This window comes from Chiroxiphia lanceolata, chromosome 2 (genome assembly GCF_009829145.1).
Source record: "Chiroxiphia lanceolata isolate bChiLan1 chromosome 2, bChiLan1.pri, whole genome shotgun sequence".
NCBI lineage: Eukaryota > Metazoa > Chordata > Aves > Passeriformes > Pipridae > Chiroxiphia > Chiroxiphia lanceolata.
Genome location: NC_045638.1, coordinates 4,579,225 through 4,605,133, shown reverse-complemented (window position 1 = coordinate 4,605,133; position 25,909 = coordinate 4,579,225). Strand labels below are relative to the sequence as shown.

The window sequence follows — 25,909 nt, the reverse complement described above, 5'->3', positions numbered from 1 at the left end:
CAGAACAAGAAAAAATGGCCTCAAGCTGCACCAGGGGATGTTCAGGTTGGATATCAGAAAGAATTTCTTCATGGAAAGGGTGGTCAGGCATTGGCAGGGTCTGCCCAGGGAGGTGGTGGAGTCTCCATCCCTGGAGGTGTTCAAGGAACAACTGGATGTGGCACTCAGTGCTCTGGGCTGGGTGACAAGGTGGAGAATGGTCACAGGTTGGACTTCATGATTTTGGAGGTTATTCTCCAGCCTAACTGATTCTATGACTCTGAGTCCAGTGGTACCTGCAATTAGATCAACAAAAGGAACCAGGCACTGCAATCTGCCACTGGGATCATCCAAGCTTCTAATCCCAGGGGCAACTAAAACCCAGAGACGTGTCAGTTCTCAGCACTAGTTTCCCAGAAGCCTAAAAGCTGTTGCTCCAGAGCTTGCCTGGAGAGATACCAGCCTTGGCCACGCAGTGAAGGCTCCCGGAGTCCCGCAGAGCCGAGTGGGATGCACAGGGGAAGGGATGGAGGGACGGGGTTCCCCGAGCAAGGGAAGAAGAAAAGGCAGGAATACGGTGGCTGGTGCTTCCCTGCCCTTTATTTAACAGCTGATTTGTCACGGCTCAACAGCGTGCGCTCGCTCCCCTCCCGCCCGAGGAGCTCCGGACAAGAACTTTGCCCCGGGGCAGCCGTAACCTGGGAACTGCCCCCCTTCCCCGGTCCCGGGAGACAAGAGGGGCCTCTGGAAAACCCACCCCACTCGCCCGGCCCAGGAAGTGACGCTGGGCCGGTCCCCCCCCGGCACACACCTGACTCACCTGACTCCCCGGGGCGGGCGGACGGCGGGGACGGAGGGAGGGAGGGAGCGGCGGCGGCTGCGCTCGCTCCGCGGAGCCGGCGGTGTCCGGGCACAGCGGCAGCGATGGCCAAGGACAGCGGCTCCCCGTGGGCCATGGGACTGCTGAAAACCTTCGAGGAGAGCGAGTTCGGCAGCTGGGAGAAGATCGGCTCGGGGGGGTTCGGGCAGGTGTACAAGGTGCGGCACCTCCACTGGAAGACCTGGCTCGCCATCAAGTGTTCGCCCAGCCTCCATGTGGACGAGAAGTAAGGGGCCGACGAGGGGAATTTGGGGGGGGGGACGACGGTGCTTTTCCCACGGGGGCATCCCGGAGCCCTCGGTTGCCCCACAGCTCCCTGCGGTTGCCCTTGCGTGGATGTGCAGCTGGGGGGAGCCGCGGGGTGACCGAGGGCTCTCCATCCGCAGCCTTGCCCGTCTCGCAGCCCTTTCTTCCGACAGCAGCAGTTAGGATCAAATATTCCATGTGCCTTGCCTGTTCCCTCGGAGCCACTCGGAAAGCATTTTTGCCCTGCCCAGGTTGTGCGTGTGTTGGCTCGTGCTAAAAGCAGTGGGCCTGCTGCGGCTCCAAAGGTCCTGGAAACCAGTCCCGAACGGGAAATGCTGAATGGGACCCAGGGGCTTCTCAGTGGGCTCCCTGCCTTAAGCAAAGCAGTCCTTTAGCTCGCAGGTGTGTTAGCCGGGACTCCTGTGCGGTAGTAGCAGGTTTAGGGTGGGGGGTGTTGGGGTGTGGGTGCTGTAGCCGCGGGCTTGGTGTCTTTTGGGAGTGGGTGCTGGAAGGAGACGTGCTGGGAAATGTGTTCACCACGTTCAGCTCAGGGCCAGCGCCTTTCCCTGTGTGTGTGTGCTCAGGGTGAGTCCTCACTGGGCAGTCCAGTGTGGGGCTGTGTTGTAGGTAGAGGTACCACACAGTGGGAACCCCCTCCAGCCCACCTGCCCTCTGTGAGTAGCTGTGGTCCGTGGTGCTGGACGATGGGCTGGGCTGGGCTCATGCTGTGTATGGGATCATAAAATGATTTGGGTTCGAAGGGACCTTAAAGATCACTCTGTTCCAACACCCCACCGTGGGCAAGGACACCTTCCACTACACCAGGTTGCTCCAAGCCCTGTCCAGCCTGGCCTTGGACACTTCCAGGGGTGGGGGCCTACTGAGTGCAGCTCTCCTTTCCTAGGAGAGGAAGGCTGTCAGATGCATCTTTAGAAACATCCTTCTGTTTTAGGGACAGGAGTGATTTCCAGCAGTCAGCATCTGTGCAGAAGGAGGTGAGTAGGGTCCAATCGCATTCATGGAGCTTTTCCAGCTCCACCTTGATCTTTGGGATCTTTACCAACTCGTGAGCTGATGCTGCAGTTCATTTTTTGAGGCGTGGGGTTGGTTCGGTCCCAAAAGGTTTTCCTTATGGATCCTGCGGGAGGAGGGAGATAAGCTGCCCCAAGATTGAAAATGTTTGTAAGCCTCTCTTCTACAAGATTTCTGGGGTAGTGGGGCATCTTTTCCATTATCTGAATTGCTGACTTTGCTATAGGCATGGCTTATGTAGAATAGTAAATGAAATTAAATGTCCTTTTTAAGAAAGGGGAAAGGGAGAGTTTAATGTATGCATAGGGTAGCTGTGCTGTCTGTGAATAAAATGGAAAACACCTCAGAGTTGCAGAGGTTGTTTTGTTGGGTTAACCTGCAAGCCCCCCTAGCATTAAAACTTCAAAGTAGATTTCAGGCTTTATGCTTATTGAGGCCTAATGAAAATAGTACTGTAGCTGATTAATTTTTCAGTTAGGATTAAAACATGTCTTAAAAATAAGCCAGAACGTTTGTTACACTTTTAGCTTGCAAAACACATCTGGAAGTTTACTCCAGAAGTTAATTTTCACTCTTAGTCAAAGGATGCTGTCACCTATTTTAATATGAACAATTAATTTTGAGAGTTGCTACCACAGCTGCATATTAATATATACTGTGTGCAGGGAATCACCTGTCCCTCAGTGGCTATGAAGTGTGCACATACTGGAAGACCATACAAACATCCAGTGCAATAAGTGAAAATGCCTTGAGAATTTGGGAACTTTGAGGGCATGGTGGGGCTCCTGCAGCTTCTGATTCATTTCAATAAACCAATCCTTGAAACACTAATTTATTTTACTGTAGAATTTGTGCTTCAGATGCTTGAGGGGGAGCACTGATTAGAAACTGGAGGGTTCCTGGCCTTTGAAGCAGCTGCCCTTACAAAATAAAGCTTAGCTAAATTTTTTTTTTTTTATAACTATTTCTCCTTTGGTTTTTGGGTTGCTCTGCCTTTCAGGAGTTGGTTCCACTGAGACTTTTCACCCAAAAAACTTTTCTAATAAACTTGTGCTATTCAAATGGTGGAGTGGGGGGCACAGACAAAATCAAACACTGCCTCTTTAGTCCGCAGGTCGAAACAAGCCTGTGTAATTAGACTGTTAATCCAGGAGATTAACTTCACTAGCTGTTACTTGGAACCCTGTGAAGAGCTAGAAGAATTGCCAGTGGTATCAGAAACATTAACTGAAAAACAGGGAGGCTTTTTCTGATGTATTTATTTGGTACCACATTAAAACCCTGTTTGTAATGGCTCGGTGGCGGTAACGCTCTGTAGTCTCTCTTGCTGTGCTTTCTGCAGACAGTGAGAGATTTGGAGTAATTCCCTTGGCAATTATCACATCACAGAGCCAAGTGGCCTCCAGCAGAAGAAAAACTGAATGTAGAGCCAGAAGTGCTTTTACCTTTAAGCCCAAGCCCTCTCAGACAATCCAGCCAAATTCCATTCCTAACACCTTGTTTGCTCCCACTTTCCCCAGTCCCCTGAGATTGCATTTCCAAATATGACTCAAGGTGCTCTCAAGGTGGGGAGGGTCGATGTAAGTGCGAAGGAAAAGAGTGTGACAAAGAAAGGTGGAGGAGCCTCTTCCCCCAGGACTTGCAGTGGAGAGGGCGAAGTCACTTCTCTTTACCCATGTGGGCCAGGATGGAAGTGTGGTCTGGAGAAAAAGGGTGGGGATCTTGGAAAGGATCCTTTGTGGATCTCTTACATCTGAACAGAATGTGCAGGCTGTAACGGGTGTGAAGGAGGCAACCTTTCCTGGAGAGGGCTCCTCACTGGAGGTGTCGGCCGTGGGGGGTGACTGCAGGGTTGTGGAGGTAGAAAGATCTGCCTTCTTCTTTGGGGAAAAAAAAAAATTAGCAAAGCCCTGTGTGTACCTCCCTCTGCATATCCTGGATTTGGGAGTGGGGCAGGACTTAGAAGTTTAGGAGGTTTTGGAAGTGCCTTGCTGTTAGCGGAATCTGTGTTTATTTAGGTGATGAAGGTGAATAAAAATCTCGGCCTCTGGATGTGTAGATAGAACCTAATACTCTCCTTGTGCTCCTTAAGGAGTAAAAGTGAGCCTGGCTCTCCAGTTTAACCTGTAATCCTCTGGTACCAGGGCTGTGCTACAGAGGTCTGTTAGCAGGGTTGAGCTCTGTTAACCTGAAATAAGGGGTTTTTTTCTTTTTTTTCCTTTTTTTCCCCCAACATATTCTGCCCAGATCACGCAGTGGTTTTTCCTGTATTCCCTTATTCATGTTCTTCTCTGAGGGTTAGCAATGTGCAGGTCGTTAAAGATGTTCCCTGCAGAGCAGAGGACACTGTATGCCCTTAAAACCTATGCCACGATGCAGATGAAAAGGGTTCCTGAAGAAATTCAGAGGTGTTAATAATTTTGTGGACCCCGTCTGCACCACCAGCAGTTTTTGCATTCCTGACTTCCCTGGGCTGGGAAAAGCCTGGCTGCTCTGCCTCTGGAGGTGTTTAACACAAATGGCCCCATGACAGGTTTTCAGGGCCTTTTTTGAGTTTCTCTGGAGCGACTTTTAACTGCTCTGTCTCAGACTCCATTAGGGAAATGTGGTGGCAGCGGTGGGGGAATATAAAACTGCAAGGACTGCCTCGTGAGTTTAAAGCTGTGTTTTTATAACAGTGTTATCTCTAGGGCATAAAGATTGGATACACACAAATGCAGATACAGCCGTAATTCCTGCTGTTCTTGTGGCAGGGTTTGTGGTACAAAGGCTGGGCCCTGGGGAGTGAGGTGGTGGGCAAGAGCAAGTCCCTTGTCTCTCCTGCAGAATCCAAAGAATGCAGCCCTGTCTGTCCGAGGTCTGACTTTGAGTGGAAGCAGACAGCTCTTTTGAGGATGTCAGAGGTCTCCCATTCATGTAATATTCGTGATTGCTTTGAAAATGGCTGTTCTGTTATCGACTTCTCTGACAGAGGTGTTGTTTGGCACTGGACTCAGTGCTAGAGCTCTTGATGTGTGTGCCCCTGTCTTCTAGGTCCATTATAGGGGGAAGTGTGTGCACCCCATGATTTACATGAGTTCAACTGTCCTGTGTGCAAGTTTTTCCTTTTTCCTTTTTTTTCCTTTTTCCTTTTTTTTCCTTTTTCCTTTTTTTTGCTTTTTCCTTTTTTTTCATTTTTCCTTTTTTTCTTTTTCCTTTTTTTTCTTTTCCCTTTTTTTTCTTTTTCCTTTTTTCCTTCTTTCCTTTTTTATTTTTCTTTTTCTCCTTTTTCTCCTTCTTTTTCTCCTTTTCTCCTTTTCCTCCTTTTTCTCCTTTTCCTCCTTTTTTCTTTTTTTTCCTTTTTCCCCTTTTTTATTTTTTCCTTTTTTCTTTTTTCCTTTTTTCCCCTTTTTTCCTTTTTTCCTTTTTTCCCCTTTTTTCCTTTTTTCCTTTTTCCTTTTTTCCTTTTTTCCTTTTTCCCTTTTTTTCCTTTTTTTCTCTTTTTTCTCCTTTCCTCCTTTCCTCCTTTCCTCCTTTTCCTCCTTTTCCTCCTTTTCCTCCTTTTCCTCCTTTTCCTCCTTTTCCTCCTTTTCCTCCTTTTCCTCCTTTTCCTCCTTTCCCTTTTTTTTCCTTCTTCCTTTTCTTTTTTCCCTTTTTTTGTTAAATTTTTATTACCATAATGTTAGGATATAATACTGGAGGGGGAGGGGAATGGAGCCAAGGTTCTTAGAGAAGATAATTCCGACTCTTTAATCGTGTAGGCGTTAAATAAGAAACTATTATAACAGAGACTAGTCCTGTGCCTCTTGACTGAGAAACCCCACCTGGAGCTTTTCTTTTCCTCCACTTTGGATAGTGCAGAATAATTTCTAAGCGCTGGGAGTAACTGAGCGGTGTAACACACACCCCCGTCCCATCCTTTGATCTGTTAAATGTGAACTTGGAGGATCCCTGCAGCATCCTTTGTTGCAGCATTAGCACTTGTGTATTGAGGCGATGGGCTCACTGAGAACACCTCAGCCGACTGCCAGTGGCACCTCGTAAGGGAAAAGGGAGGGAAAGACCTTTGATCTTTACCTGATGGAGGAGATCTTGTTTTAACGAGCTGTTTGTGTTAATACGATTAATGCAAGTGCACTCCAGCACTTGGCTAATGACTCTTTTGGCTCTCTTTATTTCTTTTGTCTTCTTTCCTTTTCTGTTTTCAAAAGGTGACAGGGGCCTTTTGGAAAGGTATTTGAAAGCCGACGTGTCTACCCTGGCTGTGCCAGACCGCTGTCTGATTCAGTTTTGAATGCTCTGGGTATGGGAAAGCGCTAAAGGTGGCAACTGTTGTATGGGGGCTTTATTTAAGCAGGCAAATTAGATAAAGGGCACTTGCCTGTTCGTTAATAAGTTAATTCACTCAGTTAACCGGGTCTGGTTCAAGCAGAAAGGGAGCTTTTTATTATTATTTTGTTGAAAGTGAAATTTCTCTTTTTGTAGAGAAAATGCCCCAGCCGATGATCTCTGTGTTTTTGGTGATGCTCTCTGAGGCTGTTGTTAGCCCGGGGACCCCATCCCCGGGAGCCTGGTGGTTCTTGCTAGACTTTAGCTGTTGCTGGGTTCTTGCCTTGCCTTGGAGGGCTCAGACAGGTATTTTACATCCCTGACTCCAGAGCTCAGCCCGCCGAGGCCTGGTGAATTATGCTGGCTATGCATGTGGCTTGGGGGCAAGGAGTTGGTTGTGTTATTCATGGGCGCTCCCTTCCAGCGTGCCAAGGTGCAAACTGGGTACTTGTCTGCAAAGGCAATTATTTCACAAGAAAGTTGCTGTAGGGAGCAGCAGGAGCCAACATGGTTAATAGAGAGAAAAGATTTCCCTTATCTTTTTTTTCCTCTCAGCGTGTATGTCCTTCTTAAACCATTTCTCAGCCTGATCTTGCCTCTGAAATAGGTCTGGTGCTTCTGGCTAAGCTCGACTTGCCCCTGGTGTGAAATGTTACCTGAATCAGGTGGTTGCAGGCTGCCACAGCAGGTGAGGAGCAGGCAGCTGACCGTGTTCCCACCTTGGTTGGGTTTACATCCCACAGCAGGCAAAGCAGAGGGGAACCGGAGCGTCCTAAAGTGGAGTCTGAGGGCCAAATGACAGCTCCCAAAATCGCTCCCACGTGGGAGCACTGAGGGTCCCTTGCAGGCTGTGAGTGGTGTGTGCTGCCCCCGACTCATCCAAGCACTGGGGGGACTCGTGGGAAGGGGAGACTTTGCTGCATGAAGGTTGGACTCGGCATTTCTCTTTGTGGAAGAGAAGAGTGCTTCTAGCTTGGATTTAATTTTTTTTTTTTAAAAAGAAGTTTGATGGAGCTGATAGCTGTGCTGTGGCAGAGGGTCCCGCAGCAGTAACTGGCATCACTTGTTGTTGGCACAGGGCACAGACTGCGGCTGGGGCAGGATTTGTCTCCAGGTGTTTTCCAGGCGACAGAGCTTTTTGCCTTGCAGAGGGTACAAGCATCTTCTGATCAGCTGTTGCAGTTGCTGAGAATGTGCTCCCTCAGCTTTATGTTTAAACCCTGATATCTCCCAGGAGAGCTGGTCACCCCAAAATGCCTGCACGGGGTAGGGGAACATCAAAGCAATGTGATTTTTTTTTTTTCTTTCAAAGTAGGACCCTCTGCTTACCAGGTATCTGTGTTAAAACTTCTTCCTGTTACTTCGGGTACCGCTCTCCATTAAATAGCATACACATCTTGGGTACATTGCAGGAGCTGTTGTGAAACAAGAGAGGGTCTGTTCAAGAAATCTGACCTGTCTGACCTCCCTGTGTCCTCCTGTGCATCGGTGGGTGACAGCAACAGTGATGTCACCAATTGTGAACAATACCCACAGCCCAAAGCTGCTCTGGGTATTGTTCATCATCACTAATAAAGCAGTTTTTTAGAGACTGAAGGTTCTTTCACCCACCGTTTGTGGCCCCTCTTTGTGGGCACAGTCAGACTGGGGAGAGGACATTTGTTTCCTCTTTTCAGTTCGATGCCCAGCGGGTCCCTCTGGGCTGTTGCAGAAGTGAGTGAGGTGCAGGAGAAGGGCACAGCAATTAAGGGTCTTGACCTGGGAGGCTGCAGCTTGGACTGAGTAACACTTAACCCTCCACAGGGTCAGGCTGAAATGACCTGTAAACAACCCGGGGTGCTCATTACACCTGCCAGGACCAGGCCTGTTACATCATTTAAAATGGTGCACTGCGAGTTTTTGGCATCTGCTGGAGCTGAGCGAGCACAGTAATGTTGTCAAATCTGTATTTTGAGGACAAGGAGGCTTTTGTTGTGCCTCCCTGCCTACAGCAGGCAGCTTGCTCCCCTAAATGGTGGCTCCCAGGGATTCCTCTCCCAGCACTTGGGTCGGTGCATGGCTGCTGGAGCAATGCTGTCCGTGCTCTCTCCTGATTAACTCAGCCTTATGACTCACAAAAAGTTAATGACTTTAGCCCAAGGACTTACAGCAGTGGTAAATGTGGGCTCTGCATGTATTGTCCTCGTTCTTAACAGCACAGCATAAACATCAAAGCGGGGAGATGGGCTTTGTGCTCGGGATATTTGCACTGTGGAAGTGTGTGCCTCGCCTGTTTTTTGTCCTTTAGAAGCATAAAAAACAGAATTAGTAAACGTGGAAATACACCTGGAGTGCAGGCTGGTGAGGTGTAGCATGGTTCAGTCAAGTGGGTTATAAGAAATGTTCTGTGCACGTCTGGCGGGAGGAAAAACATTTACTCCATCCTTCACCTCCCCTTCTCCTACCCAGGGAGCGCATGGAGTTACTGGAAGAAGCCAGGAAGATGGAAATGGCGAAGTTTCGCTACATCCTCCCTGTTTATGGCATCTGTAAGGAGCCGGTTGGCTTGGTCATGGAATACATGGAAACGGGGTCTCTGGAGAAGCTCCTGGCCTCCGAACCTCTGCCCTGGGAACTGCGCTTCCGCATCATCCACGAGACAGCCGTGGGGATGAACTTCCTGCACTGCATGTCCCCCCCACTGCTCCACCTGGACCTCAAGCCTGCAAACATCCTGCTTGATGCCCACTACCATGTCAAGGTATGCACTGGACAGTCTGTGCCAGGGACCCCACCTTTGGATATTCCCGCGTGGCTCCTGCCAGGTGCAGAAAGCCTGGGAAAAAACCAGCAGCATTCCTTTTGAATTAGAAAATGCCCACTGAGCCAGCCCTGCCAATCTCCAAGTTTAAATCTTGAGATTAGCTCAGTTGGTTAGAGCATGGTGCTAATAACACCAAGGTTCTGGGTTCTATTCCTGTCTGATCCATTCTCTTAAGAGTGGCACTTGATGACCTTTGTGGGTCCCTTCCAACTCAGAATACTCTGTGAAAATATACCCAAATAAAACCCAAAACTAAATCCACCTGATTATGCACCATTTTGGTACATAAATAGAAGTACGGTTAGCAAACTTGTGAGAACTCCCCTGAAATTTTAGAAGGATGCAGTGAACTCTGGTTTTGAGACCTAATGGGTCCTGCTATAAATTCCCTCACAGTAGGGCCATGAGGCAGATGAGAACGAGGAAAGAAAAGCAGTGTGAACCTCTAAATCATCTCTGCCACTTGCACAGCTCCCAGTGGTTGCCTTGTTCTGTCTGGGTCTTCCTGGCTTTGTATGCACCACTAAGTACACAAATCTCATTTACAGCTGGAGTCTGGAGAAGCCTTCCCAGAGGCAACTCATTTTCCTCTTGCATTTGCTCAGAGCATGTACAGTGAACAAGTATCTCTGTCCTGACTGTTTGTGTCTGCCAGAGGTCACTTAAAGGAATTTTTTGTGGCTGTAACAGCATGAAATTCTTTTTGTTATCCATTTCCAGAGTAAGCCAGAAAACTTGTTAGCCTTCTCTGTTGGAAGTTCTGTTTTGACAGCTGGACCAAGGAGGTTGTGCTTGCTTTCTCATCTTTCCTTTTGGAGAGGAAACAGACTGAAATACAGCTTTTTCCTGGGTTTTTTAGGGCTTGGTTTTTTGTTTTTGTTTGTTGTTTGTGTGTTTAGCAGTGCCATAATCCATCTGCTCCTTGTTTTCCTGCCCCCCTCACTGGTCAAGTGGCTTTGGTCTGGCTGTACCCTTCTGAAAATGAAGTTTTCATTGAATAAAGACATCTCTGCTGATGTCATGAGAGGGTTGGAGCCATGAGAGGAGTGAGCCTCTAATGAAATCACATCTGTGACAATCTCAGCTTTTTTCACTGGGCCTCTGGGTGCTTTACTTCTTAGAAGAATTTTCTTTCTGAGGCAGGAGGCATCTACAGGTGGTCATGCTATTCATACAGGGACATCAGGATCTGAACTGCTGAAAGCCTGTTCTCACACATTGGTGCTGAGAGGCCTGTGCTAGGTATTTATTTACTTAAAGTTCATACTTGCTTGCATAACTTCTTAAATTCCTAATTCCTGACTCATCCATGAGCCAAGATATGAAGGCTGTATTTTTCTCACTGTTTCAGGAGGTTGAAATGCCTGATATTCTGCCTGCTGTACAGCCTATATCTGGGTGGTGATGTAATAAGAGGGGGCAAAGTGCAAAATGTACAAAAACTAAAAAGTTTCTGGTGAGGTCATTGCTGACATCTCTAAACTGTTGCTACTCACTCCCTACATGAAACACATGAAGGTCTTCAGACCCTTCCCATTAAGTTCAGAAAAGAATGGTCTAATCCAAAACTTTTCCAGCCAGCAGTCCTTTACATCTGCAGGCATCTTGGGAACCCCTCCCAGCAGCAAAGCAGACCTAGGAACCTATATGCAAAACAAGAGATGAACGTGTTCTGTGAGGTGCCTTCACTTTAAAAGTGTGGCCCCAAACCTTCTTTTTGAGTGATGTGAAACTCATAATTAAATTTCAGACCCTGCAGCTTGATTTAATGTGCATTTTCTTGCTGGAAGGCTACTGGAGCTGCTGATGGAGGTGTTTTTTTAAAATGTTGGCATTAATTTTGTAGGTGACCTGTCCCTAACAGAATCCTGAGGTGAGCGGTGTTGCACGCTGCAAAAGAAGAGTTTGGAGATAGGGAGGACTTTTATAAACTGTTTGCCCTTGAGCCAGGAAGCAGCCAGCCTTGCAGTGGAGCACATTAGAAATGCTGCTGTGCCATACTTGAGTTAAATGGCAACACACCCTCCTTCTTTTACGAGGACAGTACTCACTGTAAAGCCCCGAGTGAGGCTGATGACTAACACGGTGCAGTTCTACAGAACTTATCATCAAGTGGGTGCCTCCATATCATAAAGCCTGTGTCTTACATAAGTGTGTGCTGAATTTTGTCCTTGGGAGGGTAATTAAGAGGATGGGATTAGCCTGAGCAGGGATACAGATAGAGAGATATTAACTTTACCAAAGGCTCGTTGGGGGATTCCTTGGTGGTTTAAAATACATGGGTATAATACGTGCAACACAAGGTGAAGCTTTGCTGTTTTTTGGAGGATGGATTCATGCATCCTCCCTTGGGAGCTGGTGGTGGGACCTTCCTTCCCTACCATGTCTTGCTCCATCTTGGTTGCCTTAAACAGTGTGGTTTCCTTGGGAGGATTATCCCATACCCAGGCAGGCTTTGTTAGCAGGGATCAACCTGCATTTTTTCTTTTCCTTACTATCAACCTCTTGCTTCTATTTGTGCCAACATCCTCCCTGCCCCTTTCTCCAGTGCATATATGCAGCCTTCCAGTATTCACAGGCTGTTCAGTACCTATTTTTTGCTTAACTCCCCCACATCTTAAGAGCTGCTTCTTCCTCTTTCCTGCCCTCCGTGCACGTTGTGGATTGTCTCCCCTGAGCTGCCTGTGATGTGGCAATCGCTGGCACAGGGGAAGCAATGCCACATTCCAGCACTGCCCTCGTGGGCTGTGGGTTTGCTGTGATCCCTGCTTGGATGTGATCTCTGTCCAGGGGCCCTTTGCAGGAGACTAAACACCCCACCACGTGCAGAAATCTCATACCTGACTTGTTGCCAGCTGCCCATGCCCTCGTGCTCTCTCTCTCTGCTGCTTCCCAGGTTTTTTATCTTCAGTATCTCATGGTCAAGAGTGTTGGTTTTTGCTCAGGTATTTAAAATGAAGTCAACCTGCAGCCTAATACTTCAGGGCAAAAGCCTTATTTTTAAGTTCTGCTTCTCTTGCTCTCCAGCCTGATTTTTTGCAGCTCCTCATCTTATCCTATATATGTGTGCACACACACAGACAGATACATGTGTATGTATATGTGTGGGTTCATGCACACACAGAGGCAAGCCCGACCAGTTATTTTTCATCTCCCAGATTTTGCTTTTAAAGAACTTGAAGCAGAGTGAGCTGCCCTCAGCTGTGCACTGCTGTGAGCTCACTGTAGTTGCTTTTATCCCTCCCCAGTTCTCCAGTTTAAACCAGTATGAAGTTTGCTGCTGTGTTTGTACCGTGCATTGATGGTCTTGCTAAACATGGGTAGTAGAAGTGGTCTTCACTTTTACTTGATTCAGCTGAAGAAGAGGCTGCAGAATTTCTGAGCGTGGATTTAGAGGCAGCCTAGTCAGTTGGCAAATTTCTTGATCAGAATTCTTCTTAATGTAGGTGGTTAAGTGTAGGTCCAAGTGATACCCAGAGGCCAGGCTGATGAAGAGTAGTTGTCTCTTAGAATACCTGATGTAGTTAGCACAGCCACTTTCTTATCAGGTGCAATTGCTCTCCTGTTATCAGAAATGAGGAGGATCTTTATTTTGTGTGTCCCTTCTGGCTGTTTCCCACCTTTCCTGATCAAGGTTTCCATGCAGGGCTGTTGTTGTATGGCTCTTTAATCCCAACCAACAAGCTGGTTTGCACCTTGATCAGTTGTCTAATTGATCTAATTGTGGTGGCACAGGGGAGGGAACAAAACCACCCCTGTTACAGTAATGCAGATTTATGATGGATTGAAATGGATGTTGGCTTTGGTTTGTGCTTGCTTCTGAAGAGAAGCATTACAATTGTCCCACCTGGAATGGGTTTTGAGGAGTTAAGGTTTCAGGGCAGACTGGAAAAGGATGGAAATACAGCCTGTTTCAGAAAAACTTCTTTTAGTAGCTAACTGAAGTGTGTTCATAAACACTGAAGTAATGAACTAGGTTTGAAGTGCAGATCCTGGTTGTGTCTATACCTGGAGTTAATTTTTAATCATAATTTTTAGTAGTCCAAACGTGTGCATATTTCTTTAAATTTCTGTCTTTCTTAAAGAACAAAACTGAAACAAAGAGCCCTTTCTCCCCTACCCCCAGAAAAACCAACCAAACAAAGCAACCCTCCCACCCCCAGACATCTGAAACCCTGTAGACAAATGTGGTGGCATTCTCAGCATCCAGGTGCACAACAGACTTTGGACAGAGACAAATACTGGATGTGCCAGCAAGCGATTAAAAATTACTCTGATGGATTTGTTACCTATTTGATGAAGAAAACCTTTTGTTGAACTCTGTCCCTGAGTCCATGGCAGTGGGTTCTTGAGTCTTACTTGCAGGAAAATGCCTTGCAGCATCAGGAGCTAGGGGGCTCATTCAGGACATCAGGAGCTAAGGGCACAGTTCAGGATGGTCTGTCAGGAGTCATTAGTTAAAGAAAACACTTTCCAAGCACTGATTTCCAAGCTAGATCCCTGCAGCGTTTGGGAATAGCTGACTGTAGTAACCATTGTAGTTACGTGAGCATATCTTCTAGTTTAAAAAAAAGAAAATTACAAAAATACTGTAACAAACCTAAACTATCTGAAACTTTGCAAGTGAGTGTTTTTCTACAAACCAGAATGGGAAAAAACCCACAAACGGCAGAGGCAGAGAAGGGCCAGTGTGCACGGTGCGCTCGAGTTAAAACAAACTAAACTTAAAAAAAAAAAAAAAGAAACCCAAATCTTCAGGTCTTGGGATCTCTCGGTAAAGTCAGTGTTGCTGGGAAGGAAGGAAAACACGTGCAGCTCCCCTCCCCAGCCGGTGCTCACGTGTTTGTTCTCATGCAGACCTTTAAGGAGCGGAGCTGTCTGAACATGAACCATCCCACTGTCTGCGTGGGCTCTGGCCAAGGTTTCCTTTTTCTCTTCTTCCTACCCCTTCACCGCGGGTTTTGCATGAAGCCTCCGTCGCCTCCGTGTCTCCTCTCAGCTCTGCTGATACCAGGGGTGCTTTTGAAGCACGGTGGGACCCACCTGGAATAAAAATAACCGGTGCGAGGAGCGAGACTGCGGGTTCGCAGGGCAGATCCCGGGGTGGGCTGCAGGGATAGTGGGGATGCAGAGGAGGGAGCGGGGAGGGCTGCTCCACTTTCACTGCCCTGCACCAGCAAGGGTGCCTTGTGTTGCAGAACGAGGTACCTGGCAAGCAGTTTAAAGGCAAATAGGTAAGTAAGTGGCTGTATCTTCCACCCACTGCGCAGTTCCCCACTGGTGTTTAAAGAAACTGCATACTAAACACACCGTGCAGTTGTGGAAAATTTACCCTAAAGGAAACTAATAAAGCCACAAAAAGCTGTCTGCAGAATCACACTGTTTTGGTCGCAGCCTGAAAGATAAACAGTTCCCAGTGTCCAGTGCTTTCTGCAGGGTTTGGTGTGATCGAAGTCCTGCTCTACAGGTGAATTTCCTGTTAGTTGGTATAAAACCCAGTCCTTCACAGTAGGTAGGGGCAGGTCCGCAAGGTGAAGTTTTTGCTAGGCTAGGAGGGATATTCTATGTACTTTAGCCATTTCTTAGTTTGTAGGGTGACTGAGACTTTTTCTGTCTGACGTGCTTAGCTCCTGCCTTAGCCCCCAGCCTTACATTCCCACATGGCTGGTGGCTCTGAAGGCAGGAGTGTCACCGTGCTGCCTGCATTTCATCTTTGTTTCTTAACTGACACAGGAGGAAACGCTGTGCATTGTTTAGACAAAGAGGAAGGTGAATGGCTGTAATTATGCCTGGATTTCTTGAGGTGTATCCAAGCCTCTGCTCCGCGTTAATCAAAGGACAGCGGCGCTTCTCCGAGTCGGATCCGTTCAGACTTGCAGCCTTCGGTTCATTCCTTACCCTGACACCACCACGGGGCTTGTGGGATGTTGGGGCTGTGCTTTTGTTCTCCTGTGGAGCACTAAGTGCCCCATACTCAAGCAGCGCTTCCTGGGGTGGTTGATTCAGCTCTTCCCAGAGTTAAGCTGGATCGAAGACCCGGGTTTCTTGACTCCTTGCTGCTCTCCTGAACTCCACTGCTTGGCTTGTTGAGGAGTCCAGCAATCCCCTGCTGAGACTGTAACCCCACAAGCAACTATTCCTCCAGCTGACTACACTTTTTTCTTTTTTTCCCCCTTTTTTTCCCTTTCATTTTTCTTTCTCCACTCATTCCCACATTACCCTGCAGATTTAAGACGCAGATGGACAGCAGGTTGGATATACCTGTGTGCTAGGGGACAGGACTTCTCCATCTCCTGAGAATGCCTCTGTTGAGCTCTTTGTGCATGGGAGAGGTTCTTCCTGAAGCTGTGTGGGTTGCTTTGTTTGTTTTATGGCAAAGGGAGATTCCTAGCATGGCTGTGTAACCTGCCTCTTCTCCAGGAGGCTGAAGCTGGCAGCAGTTTTCTCCCTTTCCAGTAATGGACACATGTTACAACTGGTTTTGTGGTATCTTTAGAGAGAAACTTCTGAAAGTGTAAAGTCACAGCCTATTAAAAAAAAAAAAAAGCTTTTTTTAATTATGCTTGTTGTTTTGAGGGAGAACTTTCTCAAAGGGGAAGCCGTGAAGATCAAAAGGGGAATGAGTCACTGAAAGACCTGAGTATTTATTAGATAAAAAGCATGTATAAGTCAGAGTGAGGGGGAATCTTACCTAACATGTAGGCAAAAATCAGTGGGCTGAGTGGTCCAAAAAGACTTGACTTTCCTTGTAATTTACACTTAACATAATAGACATTTTTGTCCAGTGGGAAATAACTAAGACAAAGGAAATTCCTTGCCTATCTGTTTGCTCAACGATTGGTATGCCCTTGAGAGCAAATGAATGCATATTTGTTTGACACTTCAAATTAAAGTGGAGGTGTGTCCTTTTTATATAAACTTGCTGTCACTTGTTTTGTTCATTTCAGCTGCGCTCGCTGCGTCACTGCTCCAACTTGCTGCATCTCCTGGTTGCCAGAAAGAATTCCCTGTGTGGGTTTTGGATGTGTGTGTGTGTGTGTGTGTGTGTGTGTGTGTGTGTGTGTTTTCATCTGGGGTTTTTTTTAAACATTTGGTTCCTCTGGTGTTTGGTTTGGTCCTTGTTGGCATGGTCAGTGTAACAGTGGTATCTGAAAGGGCAATTCTCTAGAGCTCACTGGAGAGCCCAGGTTGTTTTAGCACAGCACACAACGTGAGGTTACGTAGGGAAAGGGGGTGGCAGGACCAATAATTACGTTAAAGTAGTTTGCACTAGCTAAATTTGACTGGGTTTAAATTACAATAAATTGTCTTGACTGTTTGTGTTGTGTTTGCTATGTAATGGGCTGACATGCTGCTGCTTGCAAAAACTGCTTGCCTTTATTTTATTTGCTTCTTTTAGCTTAACCATCAAGAAAAACTTACCATAGCATTACGCTTCCAGAGGTGTTTTCTTGGCTTAATATTTCTGAACAGCAGCTCACTGTATTTGTTGGGTCATCCTGTTACACCTGTAGTTCTTTGCTGAAAATTTTTTGTGAACACCTTGAAAAATCTAATGGTACCCTCTACTTTTCTTCCCCTCTCCCCTGCTCCTCTTTTTTTTTTTTTTTCTTGCAGATTTCTGACTTTGGACTTGCAAAGTGCAATGGCTTGTCCCATTCCCATGACATCAGCATGGATGGCTTGTGTGGTACAATTGCCTACCTTCCTCCAGAGCGCATCAAAGAGAAAAACAGGTGTTTTGACACCAAACACGATGTGTACAGGTCAGTTAACTATGAAAACACTTAAAAGCACTGTTAGTAATGCTGTAAAATGAGCCCTCTTTTTCTGGTTATAAAACCTAATTGAGTATGAAACCCCTAAATCTAGTTAGAGCCTCACGTGTCACATTTGCTTTGCTTTTTGCAAAGCCTTTACAGGGTAGAGGCCTTTTAAAAAAAAATGCATCTGATCCTTGGTCTTGAAGTTATTTATTAGCAACTGGCATGGGAGGCAATCTGTCCACCTTTAATGTCCCATCTAAAGGTACATCTTGACCTACTTCTTGAGTCTGTGACAGAATTCTTAGTTATCTTCAGTGGATTTCATCACTAGGTCTTTGGCTGTTCTTTCATGGCAAGATGATTAGGAAAAGGAAATCAGAGCTGTAGATTAAAGAGATATGTCTTATTCTAAATGGAATGTATTTCTTTAAAGTCATCTCACAGGGTAGAAGCATTAAATTAAATCCACTGTAATGCTCTGCTGCTCTCTGATTTTGTCAGTGTTGATGTGGGGTAGTTGGTAAATGCTACCAAGAACTTGGCAGCCTCCAGCAAGTCCCTCTGTTTGCTGCCTCAGGTTCCTCCCTGCAAAAGCTTGACTTTGAAGTCGTGCTTCTTGGCTGCATCTTGCTGTGTGTGTTCAGCTGAATTAGATGCAGAAGTGGAGGGACAAAGAAAATAACCTAGGAACTTAGAAAAATTAATTATACTTCTGTGGGTTTTTTGGCTTTGTTTAAAAAATAAAATTAAAAAACTACTATTTCTAGAAATAATTTTTTTGCCTTTTTTTTTTTTTTTGGTAGCTTTTCCATTGTGGTTTGGGGAGTTCTTACACAAAAGAAGCCTTTTGCAGGTAAGTTGTGGGTTTGTCTTGGAATTTTTTTTTCCATTTTCCCATTGATAAGCACGCTTCCTGCCCCACCATCCCCAGGTTATGTGCATGACCTCCGAAGTCCTGCACACTTACGTGGTAAACCCTTTTAAGTTCTCCAGTTGTGATCACAAATATAAGTCCTCCTGTGTCCTGCTCATAAAAGCAGAGCCCATATTGCTGCAGGGGCCCTTGTCTGCCCCTTTTTGCTCCCGCTGGCGTTTGCTGCACAAAGCTCCACGTTGGTGTGTGGCCTGCTCAGACTTCTGATACGCTGGCAAAGCCAACCTGGCAGGCAGCTCTGCTGTTTTCTCTCTCTAGAGACGTTCTGTAGTTTATTTGTAGATTGTGGGTACAGATTTGTTCCTTTAAAAAAAAAAAAAAAAAAGGCAAGCTGTCTGTGAGAATCAGCCTTGTTCCACCCTGCAGTAGATGCACCTCTCAACAGGCAGCTATTTATTCTTTATGACTTTTCCTGTGTCTATGACTGGTCTATGTATAGCAGACATGTCTGAACAAGTTCCAGTCTACTATTAATTTTTCCTCCCTGTGAGAGATTCCGTTTAGCCCAGTGGTTGATTCAGAATCAGGGGCCACATTACTGCACTTCTTGATTCGTGTTCTTCCTTCACCTCTATGAACAGTTCAGGTACTTGGTCTAAATAAAACTTAAGGTTCAGTTTTCTCGCAGCAGATATGGAAATACAAAAGAGAGGTAGCAAAGAAATGTTTGAGTTTTTTTTTCTCTGGTTCTGTGTCTTTTTTTTTTTGGGTGGAGAAAGAGCACAGTCGCTCATGGACAATTGTTTTTAACTGATACATGGGGAGCAGGTGTTACTGCATTGAAAAATGTATTGTGGGAGAAGATAACCAACTTTTTTTCCCCCTGTCAATAAGAACTCTGGAAAAAAATGCATGAAAACAAAATTTCAGCACTGTTAATGCTCTTAGACAAAAGAGAAATGATTCCTTTTGCTGGGAGATCTTAATTTGTGTTGCCTTTACTTTACAGAGGAAAACAACATTTTACATATTATGGTAAAAGTAGTTAAAGGCCACCGCCCAGAGCTACCTGCTGTTTCCAAATCCAGACCTCATTCATGTAATAACTTGATCAAACTGATGCAAAAATGTTGGCAAGATGATCCTGGTGAACGGCCAACATTTCAAGGTAAGATTTCCTCGTAACTTGGCTCCCCATTTATTCTTCTGTGAGTCACGTTATTGCTCAGGACTCTGCTAATCCTTGGGGTAAATGCTGTGAACCTCTGTGACAGAATAAATAGAGCACATTGTGTGGCAGAGACAATGATACAGGCCACTTACTCATTTGTGGAGGAAGGGATTATCTGAGGACATGTCTGACCATGATGGTGTTATGTAAACGGGTCAGGAACAAGCCTGGTACTGAACCAGTCGATCCATTTAGCCAGAAATTGTGTTAATTTCTGATTGTGTGTGTTGGGGCAGAGGGCAAGCTGGAGTTGGTGTGGTTTTCACCATACCAAAGCACCGAAGGCCCTGGCTCTTGAAATTTGCTCTTGTGTGTTGAGAAACTGGGTTATTTTCTTGTAACAAAACCATTTGTACTATCATTTTTCTTCAATAAAAGGCAACTCTGGTGAAAGGCTTGAAATTGTCCAAAGCACCCGCTAGGAATTCAAATGTGCAGAAGGATGTAGCATTATTGGAGAGATTTGCCTCTTCCCTCTCCTTCTGGTCAAACAAGGAATGGGGACTGAAGGGACCTCATATTTCAATAAACATGTCGAAGTCTACCAGCAGTACATTGGTTCTCATTTCACAGTCAGTCCTGCAGCGTAGCCACTGTGTAACACCAGTCTGGTTTGAATGTAAAAATGAATTGTTTGGGCAGCCCTGTGCACATTTTGCTTCGCTGCACTCTTGTGCCCACTGATAAGGTGTTAGATGGAATAGTCAGAATTGGAGTCTTTCTCCCACAATATCTCGAAGCTGTTAAGTTCTATTGGCAGAGAGAGGCAGCAGGGCATCTCAGAAAGTCTCCTGTAAGAAAACCCTAAAACCTTCTCTTACTTTCTTTGAAGAAATCACTTCACAAACAGAGGCCCTCTGTGAAAAACCAGAAGATGAAACAAAAGAGATGATAACTCAGGACCTGGACACCAAGAATTCCCCGGAGCAGCAGCCTGAGGTATTTTCTCTTCCACTTCTTGTTCAAACATGATGGGTTTTGTGAGGAACAGTTTCCTCTGTGACCTGTAACGTCCCAAGCAACCTTCTCTTTGCTGCTTTTGAACACTACCTTGCCTGATAGAAGTGGGTCTTGGTGAAGGACTGGAATGCCAAAGTGACAGCAGGAGCATGGAACCAGCTCAGGAAAACCTCAGTGCAGCACCAAATGCAAGTGGATCTTACTCTGTTGAGGGAGAGCAAGACAGTTAGGAAACAAAAGCTGGAATGATGTGGGTGTGACTGATCTTAAAAACCACTGTAGACAGAAGAGCCACATGGCTTTACTGGCTGTGTGAGTACTGATGGAAGCTGCCCTCCTGCTTCTGGAAAAATTTCAGCGACCTGGTTCATAGTTTTCATTTAATACAAATAGTCTTTAAAGGCTACCTGCAAATTAAGAAATTTATGTTTCTTCTGTAGGGCCTCCTGCTCAGTTTTCTTTGCTGACCCTTCTAAAATGCTTGTGTGCTTCTCTTGAAGGGGATTTGTGCACTGTCCCAGAAGAAACAGGAGCCTGCTCTACCATCAGTTAAGGATTACAGTCTCTCAGAGTTATTGTCCCAGTTGGATTCAGGGATTTCACAGACTATTGAAGGCCCTGAGGATCTCAGCCGCAGCTCTTCTGAGTCCAAACTTGCCTCCAGTGACAAGCGGCTTTCAGGAGTTTCATCTGTAGATTCAGCTTTTTCATCCAGAGGCTCCCTTTCCCTTTCCTTTGAAAGGGAGAGTTCAGGTAATGGTCAAGTTTTTCTTTGTAGTTGTTTGGACTGGGGCATGGGAGTCAATGGGTTGGAGAGTAGTCATGTAAAGAATAACATTCTGGAAATTACTGTTAGCCTTGCTTTCTCTTGCTGTCAGCGCTACAAATTTGTTTACTGGAGGTAGTTATTTAAAAGAAAAAAAATAATATAAATAAAAAAAAATTATGTGGTTCCCAAATGTGATCTAATGAGAAATAATAAATCTCATTTACTCTTTGAAAAGGAGTGACCTGAACTCCCATCAAAGCAGTTGGAGAATCAGTCATGTAGAGGTTGGTTTGGAAGGGAGGTCACATAGTCCAGCGTCCCGCTTGAAGTGGGATTAAAGCCAATGCCCAGTCAGGTCAGCTGAGTTTGTGGCTTTTTCAGTTATACCAAGCCTAAATCTGAGCACCTTTATTTTTGGAGAAGATTCAAACCACCCTCTCAGCAGCCCCTGTGAACAATGTAATAAAGCCCCCCTCACTTTTCAGTCCAGTGCTGCAAAACCCAGGCATCTATTTCCAGTTGATTAAACAATGATTAACATAGGGAGATCAACCACAGCATCCTCTGGTCTTCCTGTCACCAGAAACAGAGTTAGTGGGGTTCCACATTTGACCTGAAATTGTTCTGGGACAGCTGTGGGACAGAAGGGTGGATGGGTTTGCAGTCGACTCATTGCTGAAACCAGCACATCTGTTTGCCATGGGCAGGTAAGGTTTGGTGGGTATCAGAAATGTGATGATGTCTTTTCCATGGAATTATAGGACAGTTTGGGTTAGAATGGACCTTTAAAGGTCATCTAGTACAACCTTTTTGCAATGGGCAGGGGCCTCTTCAATTAGATTGAGTGGAATGTTTCCATGGATGGGGCATGGGGCATCTATCACCTCTCTGGGCAACCTGCTGTTCCAGTGTTTCACCACCCTCATTGTGAAAATTTTCTTCCTCATATCCATTTAGATATTGGTACTACAGACATACAGAAGAGGAAGCTAACGGAGGCAATTCTGTCTGGAGATACCAGCAAGCTGATGAAGATCCTCCAGCCTCAAGATGTTGATATTGTTTTAGATGGGAACTCCAGCCTTTTGCACTTGGCTGTTGAAGCTGGTCAAGAAGAATGTGTCAAGTGGCTCCTCCTGTACAACGCTAACCCTAACCTCACCAACAAGAAGGGATCCACCCCTCTTCACATAGCCATTGAGAAGAAAGTTAAAACCATCGTGGAGCTGATTATGGCTAGGAAAATCAACGTTAATGCCAAAGACGAGGACCAGTGGACTGCCCTTCACTTTGCTGCCCAAAACGGGGATGATTTCAGCACCAAATGCTGCTTGATAAGAATGCCTCCCTAAACGAGGTCGATTTTGAAGGCAGAGCCCCCATCCACATAGCCTGTCAGTACGGCCAGGAGAACATCGTGCGGATCCTGCTGAGGAGAGGCGTCAACGTGAACATCAAGGGGAAGGACGACTGGGTGCCACTGCACTACGCTGCCTGGCAGGGCCACCTCCCCATCGTGAAGCTCCTGGCCAAGCAGCGGGGAGCGGACGTGAACGTGCAGACCGTGGACGGAAGGACCTCGCTGCACTTGGCCGCCCAGCGAGGGCACTACCGCGTCGCCCGGCTCCTCATAGACCTGGAGTCGGATGTCAACGTCCAGAACGCCCTCCTGCAAACTGCCCTGCACATAGCTGCTGAAACCGGCCACAACCAGCACCTCCAGGCTGCTCCTGAAGCACGGCGCAGACATCGAGGCAGCCACGGCAGAGGGATACACGGCTCTGCACTTGGCGTCGCGCAGCGGCCACTTGGCCACAACAAAGCTGCTGATGGAGGAAAGGGCCAGCGTTCTGGCCAGGGGCCCGTTAGACAGGACAGCCTTACATCTTGCTGCGGAAAACGGGCATTCTGAGGTAGTGGAAGAACTTGTCAGTGCAGAAAATATCAACGTGCCTGACAGCGAAGGGTTCACAGCTCTTCACCTGGGCTGCGCGAGGAGGGCACGCGAAAACAGTCGAGGTTCTCCTGAAGCACGGGGCACACACTGACATGCCGAGGCCCAAGTGTCACACCCCACTGCCCCTTGCTCAGCATGGCAGCAATAGCTCACTTACTGTGTTGTTGAGTGACACTTAAGCCAAAGGTGCCAGACGCGATACTTTTGTACCTGGTGTGAGGAGGCTGCTGGAGCTCAGCTCCTCAGGGCCTCCTGCAGCTGTGCAGTGACCCCACCGGCGGTGTCAGTGATGGACTGAGGTGCAGCCAGCAGAAGTTTGAATGTGTGATGAGACTGCACGTGGATGTAAGGCCCCGAGCTGGAGTCTGCCACGCCGTGGTCTGTCTCATTCATTCTGCACATGCCCTGCCCTGGCTGGATCTGGACATTCCCCTCCTGAGAATGTTGTGAGAGAAGGATGTGACTTGTGGGTTCCCCCGCCTTCTTTTTTTTTTTTTTTTTTTTTTTTTAATGTGCCAAACTAATTTAAGAACTAACATTATGCTTTTTTATTTTCCTCAAAACAAAACAAAAAGATGTCATAGATTTCTGGTTTACTGCAGTGATCTGTATTTTGGGATGAATGCCTCCAGTGTAGAATAAATAAAACACCAATCTGCTTGAAGTTAACACAAGAGATGAGGAAAGAGCTATTTAAGATAATCATGTTTCTGGTACTTTTTTTAATGGAGACACTGATTACAGATTTCCACGTACTCAAAATTTATGAGGCAGACTTAATAGCAATGCAGGATTCCAAAAATAATAAGCAGAAGTAAAAGCTTAACACTGGTGTCTTCATATGCAGTACCACCTTGTGTGTATTCTAAAATCAGTAAGCTGAACTAAGTGCTTAGTGGTTTGTCTTAAATAAACAAGTCAAAAGCTAAAATTCATACTGGACTGGAACTGGATGGTATATTCTCACACTGTTGTACCAATTTACAAAACAACGTTTGGAGGGGCCGATGACCAGACTGATATACTGTGTATATAGGATTTCTACCTGTTGTATGCTTTTTTCTACTGAAGAAAATAGATTGCTTAGAGTGGGTATGTTTTAATACACCTTTTAATTTCACTCTTTTCAAAGTACAAATGTGATCTGTTATTAATAAAAGATTGTGTTCTATATCTGTCTGTATTTTGTAGTTGTTAAAGCAACTGAAAACCCATTGAGCAGCAGCAGCACACAACTGTCATGTGTTAATGATCATGGAATCATAGCATGCTCCAGGTTGGGAGAGATCTTTAAAGATCATCCAGTTCCAACCCCGTTGCTATGGTGGGGGACACCTTCCACTAGACCAGGTTGCTCAGAGCTCTGTCTTGAGTTTTAAGACAGTTCACCGACTGCAAGTAGATGGTGAAGCCACGCTTGTGCCAATACGTGGAGGTTACAAAGCAATACCCCTGTTAGCAGAGCATGGCAGTCCCAGCAAGCTCCTCAGCTACTGACAGTGAAGCTTCTCATTAAACAAACAAAACTGTATTTTTCCTACTGCTTCCTTCAGCTTCTTTTGAGACCAGTAAGGTGATCATGTTTCATTAAGCTGTGCTTAATCAGTCTCTCATTAGACCACTGGGTCTCTTAGCACTGTGCTTAAACCCTTGGCCTGGCCCAGCACACACCATTCCCTTCTATTACAGAGTACCCTGAACAGTGAGATTTGAGATACTTTAATTCCAGTATCTGCCTGAACTGCAAAAGAGCTGTAAGACCAGGGAACAGCAGTCTTGCACCTCGTAATAAAGGTGGTTCACACCAGCAAGGCAAGGGGAAAGTACACTTATAAAATGCTTTTAAAAGAGCTCAAGCAGTGCTTTGCTGGTACATTCCTTCGGTGCCTAATAATAATAGCACATTAGCTTCTAATTAAACATGAGGCCACACTCATGAGTCTTTGTTTCCATGCTGTCTTTCACAATAACAGGCACCAGCTATGCATTACATAGAGGCAACACAGCTGGCACTGGACAAAAAACAACCAAGGGATTGCAAAGACATGCTGCCACTGTTGGACTGGGTATTTGTCCCTGTGAACCAGCCTTCCTTGGGGGCAGGAGGGGTGATTGGGGGTGCTAAATTAGCACTAATGCAGCAATTAGGAATTGCTGTTTTGTAAAGGTCTCCTACTGGTGACTTTTCTGGTTGATTGTGCGTCCTTTAACTTTGTTCAAGTCCTAACTGCGCTGTTGACCTGAAGCTTACAGGCATTTATTTGTCTCTTCCAATCTTAGGTGTGTTCTTTAGAACACCCTGCAGGCTTGGGAGGGTGGGTTTGGGAGGTGGTGTGACTGCATGGAGGGCTCCATGGAACCGAGCCTTGCTCCAGGTCCCCTGTGCTGCCTAACTGCTCCCTGGCATCAGACAGGGCTGGAAGATGAATATCAGCAACCTCTTGCTCACCTCCAAAATCAGGCAGAGGCTGCTTGCAAGGCTTCTGTGTATCTGTGTACACTGTGCCAATCTGCTTCCTTAGGGCTTCTGACCACGGCCCCGGGTGGCTCTTTCAGCCCAAGGAGCAAAGAATGTCAGAAAATAAGAGACAGTGAAATGGCTCTAGTGACCAAAAGCTTCATCTTTTTGTCTCTAGAAGTGATTTTTCAGCCTGGCCTCTGCCCACACACCTGTGGCAGCACAGTCTGGGTTCCTGCCAGCACCCGCTGGTGCCAGTTCCCCGTGCAGGAGCCCCAGCAACGAGGAAGGTGCCTCGCACCATCCCCATTCCTCACTCCTCCATCCCAGCCTCTGCCTCCGGGGGATAGCACAGCCCCTGATGCATTACCTGTCTCTGCAGCAGTTTGTTCCCAGCGCCAGGCAGCTTTATTTACCTGCTGCTTAGCACGGGGCGCTCGGCACCGTGTTCCTACAGGCCTCGGGAGGACTCAACAAGCCTGCGGTTCAAACACGCTGCTGGGCCAAGGGGAGGGAATTGCTGGGTGATTGCAAAGAGGCCCGGAGGCAAACCTCAGCCCTCTCGTTCCTGCCTCACCTCTTGCACCACCTTGGCTCTGCTCAACAGGGTTGCAAGAAAAACAAGGCATGTGGGAGCTGCTCTGCA

General features: G+C 46.5%; 1 protein-coding gene across 1 annotated transcript; it reads left to right on the top strand.

Moving 5' to 3' along the window:
* The first annotated feature begins 680 nt into the window (after positions 1–680).
* RIPK4 (receptor interacting serine/threonine kinase 4) lies at positions 681–23,976 on the top strand. Its single transcript, XM_032678168.1, is given in 11 exon segments — positions 681–1,085; positions 8,894–9,185; positions 16,866–17,014; positions 17,818–17,867; positions 18,898–19,056; positions 19,952–20,058; positions 20,580–20,832; positions 21,806–22,168; positions 22,171–22,556; positions 22,558–22,833; positions 22,835–23,976. Coding segments are annotated over 11 exon segments (2,367 nt in total). The 5' UTR covers positions 681–903; the 3' UTR covers positions 22,985–23,976.
* The last annotated feature ends 1,933 nt before the right edge of the window (positions 23,977–25,909 follow it).